The sequence below is a fragment of the Chelonia mydas genome, chromosome 5, assembly GCF_015237465.2.
Source record: "Chelonia mydas isolate rCheMyd1 chromosome 5, rCheMyd1.pri.v2, whole genome shotgun sequence".
NCBI classification, from domain to species: domain Eukaryota; kingdom Metazoa; phylum Chordata; order Testudines; family Cheloniidae; genus Chelonia; species Chelonia mydas.
Window position 1 is genome coordinate 41,476,894 of NC_051245.2, and position 14,058 is coordinate 41,490,951.

The following is a 14,058-nucleotide window of genomic DNA, read 5'->3' on the forward strand; positions in this document are numbered from 1 at the left end:
AACTATGGCCCAGGGGCTGCATCCAGCCCTCCAGACGTTTTAATCTGGCCCTCAAGGTCCCGCCGGGAAGCAGGGCCTGGCACTTGCCCCACTCCGGCACTCCAGCCGGGGAGTGGGGTCAGGGGCTTGCCCCACTCCATGTGGCTCCCAGAAGCAGCGGCATGTCCCCTCTCCAGCTCCTATGCGTAGGGGCAGCCAGGGGGCTCTGCATGCTGCCGCCGCCCCAAGCACTGTCCCCACAGCTCCCATTGGCTGGGAACCATGGCTAATGGGAGCTACAGGGGAGGCACCTGCGGACAGGGCAGCACGCAGAGCCACCTGGATGTGCCTCCACGTACGAGCCAGAGGGGGGACATGCCACTGCTTCTGGGAGCTGCTTGAGGTAAGCGCCGCCTGGAGCCTGCACCCCTGACACGCTCACGCTCCCCAACCCCTTCCCCAGCCCTCCGAACCCCTCAGTCCTAGCCGGAGTACCCTCCTGCACCCTGAACTCCTCATTTCTGGCCCCACCCCGGAGCCCTCACCTCCTCCCGCACCCCAGCCCCCAATTTTGTGAGCATTCATGGCCCGCCATACAATTTCCATACCCAGATATGGTCCCTGTGCCAAAAAGTTTGCCCAGCTCTGGTTTAGCCCATGTCATTGTGATTTATGATCTTAAACAGTTTTGAAAAGACCCATATGTGCATAATGAGTTTGTTCCACATGGTAAAAATTAGAAGATAATTCAAACAAATGAAAAAAAAAGATGCTCTTGTGGTTATTAGTTGTGTTGTGAATGCTTCTTGGGAAAGGGGGGAAGACAGCCTGTAGAGTTCACTACTTCAGAGAAACAAATACTACAGATTTTGATGGTTTTATCACTATGTACGCTGAAATAATGATGATCTGCATCAGAGTATAATAAACTGATTACTTCAGGGATTATGAAGGAATTTGTGTCATCCCCCCATCCGTGTACAGCATTGCTCTGAAGGATAGGTGCATTGTGGGGAAGGAATTTACCTTTTACTCAAGTCTGAATAATTGGCCATCACAGGAGGCTGGACTTGGTGGATTAGTTGTATAATTTAGTATGAAGAGTCCTCTGTATCCATAACAGGGAAACAAAGTCCTCTTCCTTAAATGGTCAGTTATTTACCAGAGGGTTATTTAAATGTGAAAATGCCACTCAGTCAAGAGTAAATGTGGCTTTTGTTTTGTTCGCCTAACTATATACCTAAGTAGAAAGTTACTACTGAGATGAGTGCCATTCTAAAACCCTGGATGGGTGAATAGATAGAAACAACATGTTAAAAAATATTATTTTGATGCACTTTCAATCAGTATATGTAACACAAATGAAATTATTCAATTTGAAATATAAAGAAATTCCTTTTTAATTGATGATTTCAAATATACTACCCTAAAAAAAGCAGATCCATATGGAAATACGTTTATTATTGACAGGTCTGATGAGTTCAGGGCTTGCAATGATCCTTTCCTTCATTTCTACAGGCAGTTGGAGGGGAGAGAAAGATAAGCATTTTCACCTCTCCTTTCCTTGATTATTTAAATTTGTTGGATTAACATACCTCTCTTAAAATGGTTCATCCAGAAACGTCTTTCTTTTTTTTTTTTTTTAAATAATATATAGTTTCCAAACATCACCCTTTCAAAATATCTTTTGTATTAGTGGCACCATTTTAAATAGAAGCAGACTTTCTAGATGTGTGGAGAAAAAAATGTGATCCTTCCTTTTCTAAATTGGCTAGTTTCCAAATAACTTTTATGGGGAAGGAAAGAAATATAAAAGTTTTGGTCCACGTTGCCTTTGACTAATGAAATCTTTTTTCCTAATCTCTGAAATTCTTAGATTACCTGGTATGTTGGATAAGTGTTTTTCATTACATATTTTACTTCACCTGAGCTTTTTGATTTTTTTTCTAGACTACAACAGCAGATCAGCTGCTTGAATTTTTTAAACAAGTTGGAGAAGTGAAGTTTGTGCGAATGGCAGGTGATGAGACACAACCAACACGGTTTGCTTTCGTGGAATTTGCAGACCAAAATTCTGTACCTCGTGCTCTTGCCTTTAATGGAGTTATGTTTGGAGACAGGCCACTGAAGTAAGAAATTAAACAAAAAAATATCCAGATGAATTCTGAATGAAAGATTTCTCAGTATCTTTATAAATATGTCTGTAATTATGGCTCTCATCTGTGGAGGTATGCCATACAAAGCAGTTTGCAAGGCCTATATTAGCAGAGTGCTGCTTTCTGTAGCCTTTGATACCTGTTGTTTTACATTTTCAAGAGTGAAAGTTACTTCCCCTGGATAAGGGTATAGTGTAGAACAGAGCAGCCTATACTAATATTTAATCTCTGAGGGTGAAATCTATCACCGTGTAGATGACTCACACTAGGCTCTACTTAAGCCCTAAATATGGGGCTTATGTGGTAAATAGGTTTCAGGATATAAATTTCACCTTTAATTTAAAAAAGATTAAATTTCTTATTCTTCTGTTGTTTGAAAACATGCTTGTATGCCACATAAATATGGGCATCACCATGTGTATTAATGCATTTATTCAAGGTAAAAAGGTTTTAGGCAATAAAAACCAGGTATTATGTGTAAATACTTAGATTGTATCGGTGATTATAAGGAAAAAATCTATAAACAAGCTACTTATGGATAGGGTGCAGTGTATATTTATCTTGTTGTTTTTTTTTATTCTAAATCAAGTTTTTTAAAAAAAAGTGTGCACAAGCATAATTTTAAAGCTAGGTTTGTTCCTTACTTTAGAATAAATCACTCCAATAATGCAATAGTGAAACCTCCTGAAATGACTCCACAAGCTGCTGCCAAGGAGTTGGAAGAAGTGATGAAGAGAGTAAGGGAAGCCCAGTCTTTCATATCGGCAGCTATTGAGCCAGGTAAATCCATTATGTTCGCTAGTTAGGATGAAACCAGTATATCTCAATCTGTGTATCTTGATATGCATTTATAGAGCATTTTCAGACAGAGAAAAGGACTCCCTCAAGATGAGCAGTATTTGTCTTTGGTAAAAGTTGAATAATCAAAATTGTTTTCTTATTTGACAAGCCGGTGGAATCCAGGTTTCTTTCCAAATTTGTTTTGACATATTTTATTTTCAAAGATTTGTTCAATGAATGCTGTCAATAGCTTAAAATTGTGAAGTCAGTACTATTATAATACCTAATAATGCTTAATGCTAGTGCTGTTTTATGTTCAGAGTGCTTTACAGACATTACATTTTTCACTCTATCAATTCTTTGTTGTCCTCCGCTTGTCATTAAAGAATAGGAATTTGTTTATCTTTTTAAAAAAACTTTTAATTAAGATAACAATGAAGATTTTTCATAGACCTTTGAGATGTTTCATTATCATTAACAAACCTAGACACTGCATAATTATCTGCCCTGGACAAAACTGGAAGACACAACACTCTAAAATTTCCTGGTTATTTCTTTAATACTTTAATACTACTCATAGTATCATCAGATGGGACCTGATTCACTGCCCATCAAAGTCAGTGGGAAACTTTCCATTTACTACAAGGTTTTTGGACCAGACCTTTACATACTTCTCCAGAGGGTTGTGAGGATTAAGTAGTTAATATTTATACAGTGCTTTGAAAATATAAAGTACTTTAAGTGCTGAGTGTCATTTAAATTTTTGTGCACGTTTTCAAAATTGCTACTCTGAATTTTGTCTATTCTCAGAAGTTAATTTTTTTTTCAGAAAAAGTAATTTATATAATTGAATAAGCCAAGAAGAGAACATGTTGTAATCTTGTGCATTGTGGCAGCAACATAAATCCCATTCCTTACTCAGCTAGCTGTTTATAATTATCTGGTTTATGTGTACTGCTGCAGGATGGCTGCACTCAACGAGTATATGCAATGACTTTCTTGGATGTTTCTGAAGGATTTTTGCAAAGAAGGAAGATGTGCAGAGAGTAGGCCCATTGCACTATATGTGGTACATTCCACTTGTGCCAGATTGTTAACTGGGATCTTTAAATGTTCTGAGCTTACACTGCAAAGTGGTTTTTTCCTCTCAGAGTCTGGAAAGAGCAGTGAAAGAAAAGGCGGTCGATCTCGTTCCCATTCTCGTTCAGAGTCCAGATCTAGTTCAAAATCCCGATCTAGAAGGAAAAGATCACGCTCAAAACGCAGGTGAGAATGCTTTCCATTTTGCAGTAAGAGATTACACTGTGTTTCTTGATGGCAGTAGCTTTTGAGATTGTCTTTGAATTCTGAGCCAAGAATTGCTGGGAGAGATTTATTGAAGTACCTGATACTGTTGACTGGACCAAAATAAGAACTTTATGCGTTTGGGCAGATTTTCATTCCCCAAAACCAGACAACCATCATGGAAAAGCTATTTTGGGATAGTGTTCAAAAGATACAGGACTGATTTCAGTTAGAGCAGATGAAGATAAAATGCTCACATTTGAGTAGCTTGATTTTTGTTAAATCTTGAAAGGTCTCGATTTCAGAATGTGATACAATTAATTGTGCTTTGCTGGTGGACAGTGTAGTCAGATTTTTTTCCCCCTATTGATGGCCTGGATTGTTTGATGGTGTGGTAGCTTTTGCTGGTATGATACTCCTAGTATCCCAAAATTATAAATATTATTTAACGGACTCAGTCTGAAAATGCATGTGACACAAAAACCCCCCACCAATTCTGGCTAAATTTTAACCCCCACTATTTTGGTCTGAGAATTTGTTTTGATTTTTAATGTTTAAAGTTTGGTTAGGTTGTAAATTCCAAGTCATCTAAATATGGAAGTAAAGTTGTCTGTATACTCTTAAAAAGTTACCTGCAAACTTTTTTACCCACAAATGAGACAAGGGTAAACTCCTGTTATCTCAATTTTGGAAATGTCTCCTGAAATCAGAATACCTGTTGTCTGAAACTTTTGATTATCCAAATGGCTATGGAGATATTTCTAAGTTATGTACCCACTACCTCAGATAGCAAAAGAGTGAGAGAAATTTAGCATAGAAGTGAATGTAAAGTAACTTTTTTTTTTTTTAAGTTAAGTTTCTTCAGTATTGCATCAGCAGTTGTGTTATGCCCCTGAATGCATTGTCCTGTGATGTGGCAACTACCAAAACTCCATGGTGAGCAATGTAGGTGATCCATAAGGACTCACCACATCCATATACTACCAAAGAGAAGTGATTTGCACAATCACTGAAGGCTTGGCTTTAGTTTTGCAGTTTGTTCCTGTAGGTATAACCAGAGGTTGTGTTCTGTGATGTTAGAAGATTGAAGAATTATATTTTTACAATCAATTATTTGCTGAATGCCTATTTGGGACAGTCAGCACATAACTAGAAAACTTCTTCTCTTTAAGAAAGCTTTACATGTCACACAGTACAGTTTTCAGATTCTTTTGTCTATGGATAACTCAGAGCTGACTGTGCTTTAAGAGCCAAATTCTCACTTGCTTGCTTCAAAATTAGATACAGGTAAAGAAATGTCTGAATCCAGTGCTTTGCATAGTAGTACGATGAATTTATTTTGCAGTCAGTTCTGGGGACTTAATGAACTAAAGATCATTCTGATCCTGGCAGGGAGTCAAGAGCATTTTCAGAATAAACTTCCCTCAGCCATTCCCTGTTTCTTGGTGGCTTATCATCCCCGAGTTACTTTCATCTCAAATTCATCAATCAGAGAGGCCTTATTCTAACTGAGCTGGAATTAGTTTGGCATCTAGTTGACAAACTATTCCACATTAATATGTGAAGCACAGCTCTAGGCAGAACAACCCTAACCTTTCCCCTGGTATACCCTCTTTTGTGTATGCGTCTTGAGTTGCAGAACATAGGTGGTGCTGGCATTTTGTGCATGTTTTTGTTCCTCAGGATTTTGACAGTAATAAACATGAGTGCTTCCTGTCAACCTGCACTTTCCTTGGTAAGTTTAGATGGGGCAAGGCAACTTAAAATTGGTCCCTAAAATATCAAACTCAGTAGAGCTGATCTGGAATTTTTTGATGAAACTTCTTTTGTGTCAGATAATGCTGATTTGTCAAATCCTAAACTGTTCATGTGAAAGGTGTTGATGAATTTTTTGTTTTGAAAATTTTTTGAAAGAAAGGCTTGAAATTTTGACATTTTCTAAACAAAATGTTTTGGGTTGACACAACATTTAATTTTTAAATTGAAGTTAATTTATAGGTTAAAAAAAGGAAAAGCGAAAGTTTGAAATTGAAACAAATCATTTTAAAATTCATTAAATGAATTTGTCTGATCCAATCCTTCTTCTCCCCAACCTCCCAGATTTTTAGTTTACGAACATTTTCAAGATTTTGACTTTTCATCCTGATTTGGGACAGGAAACTTTCAAAATCTTTAAAATTCTTGTGGGACAAAAACAAACTCTGCCCAGCTCTAGTACAAAGTTTTTGAGAGGGATGTGCTTTTTTCCCCAGAGTGAGGAGAAAAAAGGTTCAAATCAGTAAGTTATGATTTATTGAAAATAATGTGGAGAATATCACAGCATGTCATTTTCTACAGAAATCTGAGTGCATACTGAGTATGTTTATACAGAAATAAGTCAAGCATGTTTCTACTTGAGTGTCTGCACATTGGAATAAATCTATTTGCATTTATTTCTATGATTTGACATTTAATAAATGCATACACTATATTGGAATGTCATATATACAGACTAAGGGAGAATATTTGGCATATGATGATATGGTAGAAAGGATTTATTAGCATGGATTTGAGATGGCCATGTTATACCCAAGTGCAAAGCCACAGATAGGTTGGGCAGATAATCCAAAATGAGGACTATTAAAACTTGATATCACACCATCGTATGTTTTGGATCTGCCATCTTTTACAGAGAAACCACTTGAGAGGTTTCACAGAGTTTTTAGAAGTATGTTAGTACTAAGGCTGGAAAGCCAAGATAGATTAAACCTGTAAAGCCAAATCACTTTAATTACCATGAGCTAACTGAACAGGACTTGGAGGAAGGGGAAAATGTAATTTAATTTTTTACAATCCTCTAAAAATTAGTGCTGTGTCCATCAGTATGTGTATACTGCACTTTTTTTCTAGCCCTGATGGTGCCAGATGTAGGACCTTGAATTTGTTACTGGTCCAGAATGAATATTGCCTATCCTGTATCTTATACTGGGATAACTTTGGAGGGAAAGGAAAGGGTGCAGATTTAAAAAAGAAAAAGGAGGGGGAAAAAACCCACTCAGAGATTCGAAGTGTTCAGTAGTCCCAGAATAAGGTGAAGGTGGAGAAAGTATAGAAAGGTTGGGAACGTCGAACACAAGAGAAGAAAGGAATGATAGAAGAAGAGGAGGGAAGGAAGAAGACAAAATAACATAGGAAAAGACAGACCGAGAATGGAGAGGAAAAAGAAGATAAATATTTACCCAACATAGAAAAGTCATATTGAAAAAGACAAAAGAGAAGAATCATGGTGGTAGAAAGGGAAAAATAAAGTTAAGGAAGTTAAAAAAGAAAAGAACAAATGCAAGGGAGAAAAAATTCTACCTAATAGATACTGTTCATGCAAAATGATACAGTTGTGTTAAAAAGGATGGGAGTGTGAAATGGGTGGGGATAGAAATTCTCCTAGAATCAACCTAACCTGGCTGTCTCTTCTCTCTACTGATCTTTATATTGAATAACATTCTTCCTATTCTATTTCTGCAACCCATTTTTTCCTGTTTTATGCAGACTGAGTTCAGTACTGGAAAACTATGTTCTGATCACTCTGTTTAAAAAAAAAAAAATTGACAAATTGGAAAGGCTTTGGAAAAGAGCTAGAAAAATGGTTTGAAGTCTGGAAAACCTTCATTACATTAAGAAAAGGAGTACTTGTGGCACCTTAGAGACTAACCAATTTATTTGAGCATGAGCTTTCGTGAGCTACAGCTCACTTCATCGGTTGCATACTGTGGCTCACGAAAGCTCATGCTCAAATAAATTGGTTAGTCTCTAAGGTGCCACAAGTACTCCTTTTCTTTTTGCGAATACAGACTAACATGGCTGTTACTCTGAAACCTTCATTACATTGGGAGATTTAAAAAGCTAAATCTAGTTCGCTTATTCAAGAGAAGGTTAAGAGGTGATTGATCATGGTACCTTTAATTGGAACCACTTACTTAAGGATATAGTGGATTCTCGATTGCTTGATGTGTTTTAAATCAAGATTGGATATTTTTTCTATAATATATGCCCTAACTGAACCAGAAGTTAGGAACTTTGATGCAGGAATTGCTGGATGAAATTTTGTGGCCTGTGTTATGTAGGAGGTCGATTCTTTCTGGGTGTAGAAAATGCAAAAATTAAGATTGCCTGTCCACACATTGAATGATTGAAGAAATGCAAGAGAAAACATTAATACAATGTTACATTTAATAATTTAAACACTCAGGAATAGGGTGAGCCAAAATCTTGGTTCCTGTAACATTGTAACTAAGCTAAATTGTGTATACATACAAAGGTATAGATTTAACAGCAGTATATTGTAAAATTAAATTCTGTTTATTATAAAACTGTCTTTACAGTAAAATTCAAATAGCACGATCATATTTTTACCACAGGAATATTTAAGAATATTAACTGAGCAGGTGTAGTTTCTATATTGCATGCCAGCAATATGGACCAGTTAGTGCAAATTTAATTTTGTATTAAACTTCACACTCTCGTTGGGATGATAATATGATGTATTAATATTTTACAGTATATTCAAAGATGTCCAATTGCTGTGTGATTCATAATTCTGCTTTTCCTGACATTTCTGTGTGTTAATTCTTTGCTATGACATTGTAGTAGCAGAGTTTTTTAAATGGTATACTGTTTTGAAAGAGGTCGGTCAGTCTGATCAAATTTTAAATGTGGAAAACTGTGAAAAAGTTCACTGTGGACTAGGTATAATAATTAGATGAAATACCATGTATTTAATTTCGATGGTTTATGTATTTTTTTTCAGTTTGTTTCTTTTCTGAAGTCTCAAAGTTAAATGTAGTATTTATTCTCTGATGTTGTTTGCTGCAGGAGTAGATCACACAATAGATCACTCTCTAGTCAGAAGGATAGGCGTAGATCCAAAAGTCCTCCCAAAAAACGTTCCAAGTCTAAGGAAAGGCGGAAGTCAAGAAGTCGTTCTCGTTCCCGGTGAGCTTTCTTTGCTAACAGTTGGTGTTACACTTCTTATTACCTAGTTCATAGCTTCTGGAAAAACCTTACAAAATGTAGACTGCAGGTGAAAAATAAAATCAAGTTTGTCTCTAAGCTATTCTGTCTTGAATTTTCAAATTATTTCTATTTTATATCTTTGTGATATCAGTTTCATGGCTGTAGAAATGTGGAGACTTCCATGGTGTTTGAAATAATGTTTATTTCCCCAAGAAGAAGACTATGCAAAATAAGTACTATGATTACAATTTTCAAACTGGGGTCCCTAAACTTATGTACTGAGCTTCCTCAACTTCCACTGAAGTCAATGGTCACTACAGTTGTTCAGCATCATTGAAAATAAGGTAGTTTTTAGTTAAATGCCAAACTTTAGGCAACCAAGTTTGAAAATTTTACTCTACATGACAAATTGAGCCGTGGTGTAAGTGGGCACAAACTATCACTCCAAAGTTGTTGCACTGGCTTAGACTAGGGTTGAATTTGGGCACAAATCAGCAAGTATTCACAAAACAGACATCCACCGTGTGTGTTAGCTCTGCCCATTTTCTAGTTATTTCAGGTTGGTTGTTTTCCCTCCTATAAGTAAAACTATACATCTTTGTGTTATGAAATGTTTACTTGTGAACAGCCTAATCCAAATCCAGTTATTCATGTTCAGTCCTCTTGACTATCTGGTTTGGCCAACTATAGGATTCCATCAAGCTAATTCTTCATCTTATTGAACAATAACATAATTCGCATATACAGGCAATCCATCACTCTGGGATGGACTATTGAATTATCCACATCAACAGATACTCATGAGGGCAGCCTACTGGGTAGAGTTTTGGTGCCAGAGTGGTCTGTAGTGTCCTGCCTCCATCTGGCAGAAGCATCTTTCTATACTCTATCTCAGAGGTTTTCAAACTGTGGGTCAGGACCCCAGAGTTGGTCAAGACCCCATTTTAATGGGGTCGCCAAGGCTGATGTTGGCCCTGCGCCCCGACAAGTCTGAAGCCCAAGCCCCACTGCCCAGGACCCAAGCCCCACCACCCAGGGCAGAAGCCCTTGGGCTTCAGCTTTTCCCCCCATCCTCCCGCCTGGGGCAGCGGGGTTTGAGTGGGCTCAGGCTTCGGTCCCCCCTCCTGGGGTCATGTAGTAATCTTTGTTGGCAGAAGGGAGTCACGATGCAATTAAGTTTCAGAACTGCTGCTCTACCTCATGCATTTAGGGGAGCTTCAGACTTGCTTTTGTAGGTAATTTGGCCTCTTCTCTCCCCATGACACACACTCTTCCTCCAGCGTTTCAGAGAGCAATGCACCTCACTGCTGGAATTGGTTGGGCCTGATCCATTGATGATTAGCTCCTTCTGGCCACAGGGTATTGGCGCTCCCCTGCTCCTGACCGGTTCAGCCTTTCTGGATGGTATGTCCCATTGGTGGGAGCAGTGGTCTTCACAGGCTCCCCACCAGAGCCTTTGGCCACTGGATCTTGATCACCTGAAGGCCTCTGTGGAAAGAGCTTTGACCAAACACCGGCTCTGGTGGAGAAAGGTAGGGATAGTGGAGCACATGGCTGGACTCTGTCTGAAGGGAGCCCAGCTACACTTATGAGCCTCCTAGAATCAGTCTCCTACTGGTGGCCAAAGCAGCTTCATCTTTCCCAATCCGTCTAACTATCCTGGGCTTTGCAGACCTATTAATGGCCTCATCTTATTGTGATCTGTTCTGGCATTTAGCCTCACGGAGTTCTTACTTATCCTGAAATTTCAGTGTACTTGATTTGAGATATTTGTGCAATCACATAAGCTTTTCACTGCGTCCCTTTTTGGAGGGATTATCCCAAATGAGCCCCACAGCCAAGAGAAACCTTCAGATTTCATCTGACTCGTAAACAAAAACCACCAAAACAAAACCACCAAATCCTGCAAGATGGAACAATTGCTTCCAAAAGCTCGGTGGCTAAAAGATTGGAACAGTTTCTGAACAGTGATTATGATGCCTCTTCAGCAACCTCTGCTCTCAGATGACTACTCCTCACCAGAGACCTTCTGATTCGGAGATCATTTTGTTGTCAAGACATTGACAAGTTCTAGGTGTTCTTGTAGAACTTGAGAGGATGAATCTGTGGGAACTTGGGTACTCCAAGCAAATACTGGATGTATTCCTCCAATCCAGGGAGGATTCTATGTCGCAGGCCTACTAATGTGTCTGACTTGTCTTCAAAAATTGATGTGTTGAACACAGCCTTGGCTCATATTCAATAACTGTCAAAATTAGTCTTCTTTGATAGATTAAATAAAGATCTGAACCTCAGCCCCTTATATATCCATATGGCTGCATTATGAGCCATCTCAGCTGGGAAGGGAAAGTTTGTGTTCAGACTTTCATATTTGCAGGTTCACCAGTAGCAAAATTTCATATTTGCAGGTTCACCAGTAGCAAAATTTCATTCTCCAATCAAAGCTGCTGTGGCCAGCTGGAAGCTGAATTTTTTTTGGCTGAACTAAAAGAGCAGCCCTTGGAACCAGGGGGTGCTTCCTCATTTTCTTTTCTTTCTATCTTGGTTCTGTCCCAATTCTTCTCATTCTAGGGACGTTAAATGTCTGTCAATCCATTAAGTATTAGTTGGACAGAACAACAAACTCGTTCAGGAAAAAGATCATGCTGGCAAAACCAAAGGCCTCATAGCTCCAAAAATAACCATCTCCAGCTGCAAAAGAAACTACCTGCTGGTGGCTACAAGTAATAAATGTCTTATAAAAAAGATGGTAAAATCCTTCCATCTATTATAAGAGCTCATTCTACAAAATCCACTTCTCACACATGTTGAAATTGTTTGTTACAAAGAAATATGCAAATCAACACCCTGGACATCTGTCCACTCTCTCAAAAAATATTGCAATGTGGATATCCCATTTTCCTCAGGTACAGTATTTAGTCATCAGGGTTTACGGTCTGCCATCCTTCCGTGAGCCATATGTTTCTGTTTTCTTCTTCCCTTTCTGCGTTTTGGGTAGCTTGCCAACTCCTAATAGACTAATCCAGACTGATGAATTGCCTCTATATGAGAATAAGACAACGTTGCCTTTTCCTGTAAATTTGCCCTTTTATAACACAGAATCCATCGGTCTGTATATTTTTCCCTCCTTTGTTAATATGTAACTTAACTTCCCTTGTTTAAAGTCCAATAACAATTATCCTGGATTTGTGGCACAGTTCCAGGATATAGATATAATGTGTGTCGTAGATTAGTTTAGGACTAAAACTATAGTTTTATAGTTTGAGCTTCTTTTGTGAGTTCCTGAGGATGTGGTTATCCTATAGCAGGGGTTCTCGCAACAACATTTTTGGTGGTCTCAGAGTGTGGCCACCAACTCTTGCTGGTGATAGCCTTTAAAATTTTTCCTGAAATACTTATTAACTTGAAGGAAGAAAATTAAATATACACATCCAAATCATTGTACTTTATTTGTGTAGGGTTTCTTTTTTGCAGACTCAATAAAAATAATGTACAGTTGTCTCTGTTCTTTACTGGACCTAACCACAAATAGAAACACTGTCCTATAGTGGTGATGGATTCCTAGGGTGATGGATTCCCTGTTATGAGAAGTATCAGAGGGGTAGCCGTGTTAGTCCACAAAAACAAAACAAAACAAAGCCATGTTAGTCCACAATCCACAAAAACAATGAGGAGTCCGGTGTCACCTTAAAGACTAACAGATTTATTTGGGCATAAGCCATGCAACTGAAGAAGTGGGGGTTTTTTAACCCACAAAAGCTTATACCCAAATAAATCTGTTAGTCTTTAAGGTGCCACCAGACTCCTCGTTGTTATGAGAAGAAATATTTAAAAGCCAAGTTTAAAAATTTCCCACAATATGCTGGAAAGTCTACTTCAGCATTCAGGTTCCTACAAATGTCTATAGACTGTATACTGCACTTATTCATAGTCTGTTCCTATGCTATAATGTCATTAGTCTAAAGATTAATTGTTTTTTTTTCCTTTCTTTTTTATACCTCTGCCTTCAGCAGCTGCAGGGGAAAAAAGCTAGATTGTTAGGAATGAGGTGGGTGGGAAATTTACATTTTGCATAGTTGTGATTATTTTTGAAAGAGAGAGTTATGAGTTTTGTTGAGTGTTTATTAGTACGGTAAAGGAGTGAATTCAGCTTTTTATTAGGGTCATTTCAATGATGAATGAATGTTTCTTTTTCGTAGGGACAAGAAAAAAGACAAAGAAAACAAAGAAAAGGTCAAGGAAAAAGAAAAGGTCAGAGAGAAGGACAAGGACCGAGACAGGGAGAAGGAGAGAGACAGAGATAAAGAAAAAGAGAGGGAGCGGGACAGAGACAAAGAGAGAAATAGGGACAGAGATAAAGAAAAAGACAGGGACAAGGACCGAGAGAGGGATAGAGACAAAGAAAAGGAGAGGAACAAAGACCGGGAGAAGGACAGGGACAAGGAGAAGGAGATAGTCCGGGACAAGAAGGAAACAGACCTGGAGAAAGGGGGGGACAGGGACAAGGAAAAGGATCGGGAGAAAGAGGGGGACAGGGAGAAGGTTAAGGAGAAGGACAGGGAGAAGGACCGAGAGAAGAAGGAGGGTGACAAGGAGAAGGACAAAGACAAGGAAGGGGACAAAGAGAAGGAACGGGAAAGAGAAAAAGAGAGGTCCAAAGAGAGCGATGATAAAAAGAAGAAAGAGAAGAGATCCAGAACACCTCCCAGAAGCTACAGTTCTCTAAGAAGATCTCGTAGTTCCAGCAGGTTTGATTCTGTTTGATGATTTTGCTATGCTAGTTCTTAACCTGTCAGTACAATGAGATAACACAAAACCTAAATACTATGCATCAGTATTGCGATGTCATTTATTAAGAAGATAGTTTAAT

General features: G+C 38.5%; 1 protein-coding gene across 9 annotated transcripts in view; it reads left to right on the plus strand.

The window, feature by feature from the left end:
* SREK1 (splicing regulatory glutamic acid and lysine rich protein 1) overlaps positions 1–14,058 on the plus strand; it is a 58,478-nt gene that overhangs the window by 28,594 nt on the left and 15,826 nt on the right. For 6 of the 9 annotated variants that reach the window (XM_043546450.1, XM_043546451.1, XM_043546453.1 and 3 more), the window contains 5 exons: positions 1,930–2,108; positions 2,767–2,915; positions 4,067–4,181; positions 9,048–9,167; positions 13,388–13,936. In XM_043546450.1, coding sequence (XP_043402385.1) covers positions 1,930–2,108; positions 2,767–2,915; positions 4,067–4,181; positions 9,048–9,167; positions 13,388–13,936 — 1,112 coding nt within the window. The remainder of the gene's footprint in view (positions 1–1,929; positions 2,109–2,766; positions 2,916–4,066; positions 4,182–9,047; positions 9,168–13,387; positions 13,937–14,058) is intronic. The other 3 variants (XM_037902926.2, XM_027821475.3, XM_043546454.1) reach the window with 1 other exon arrangement.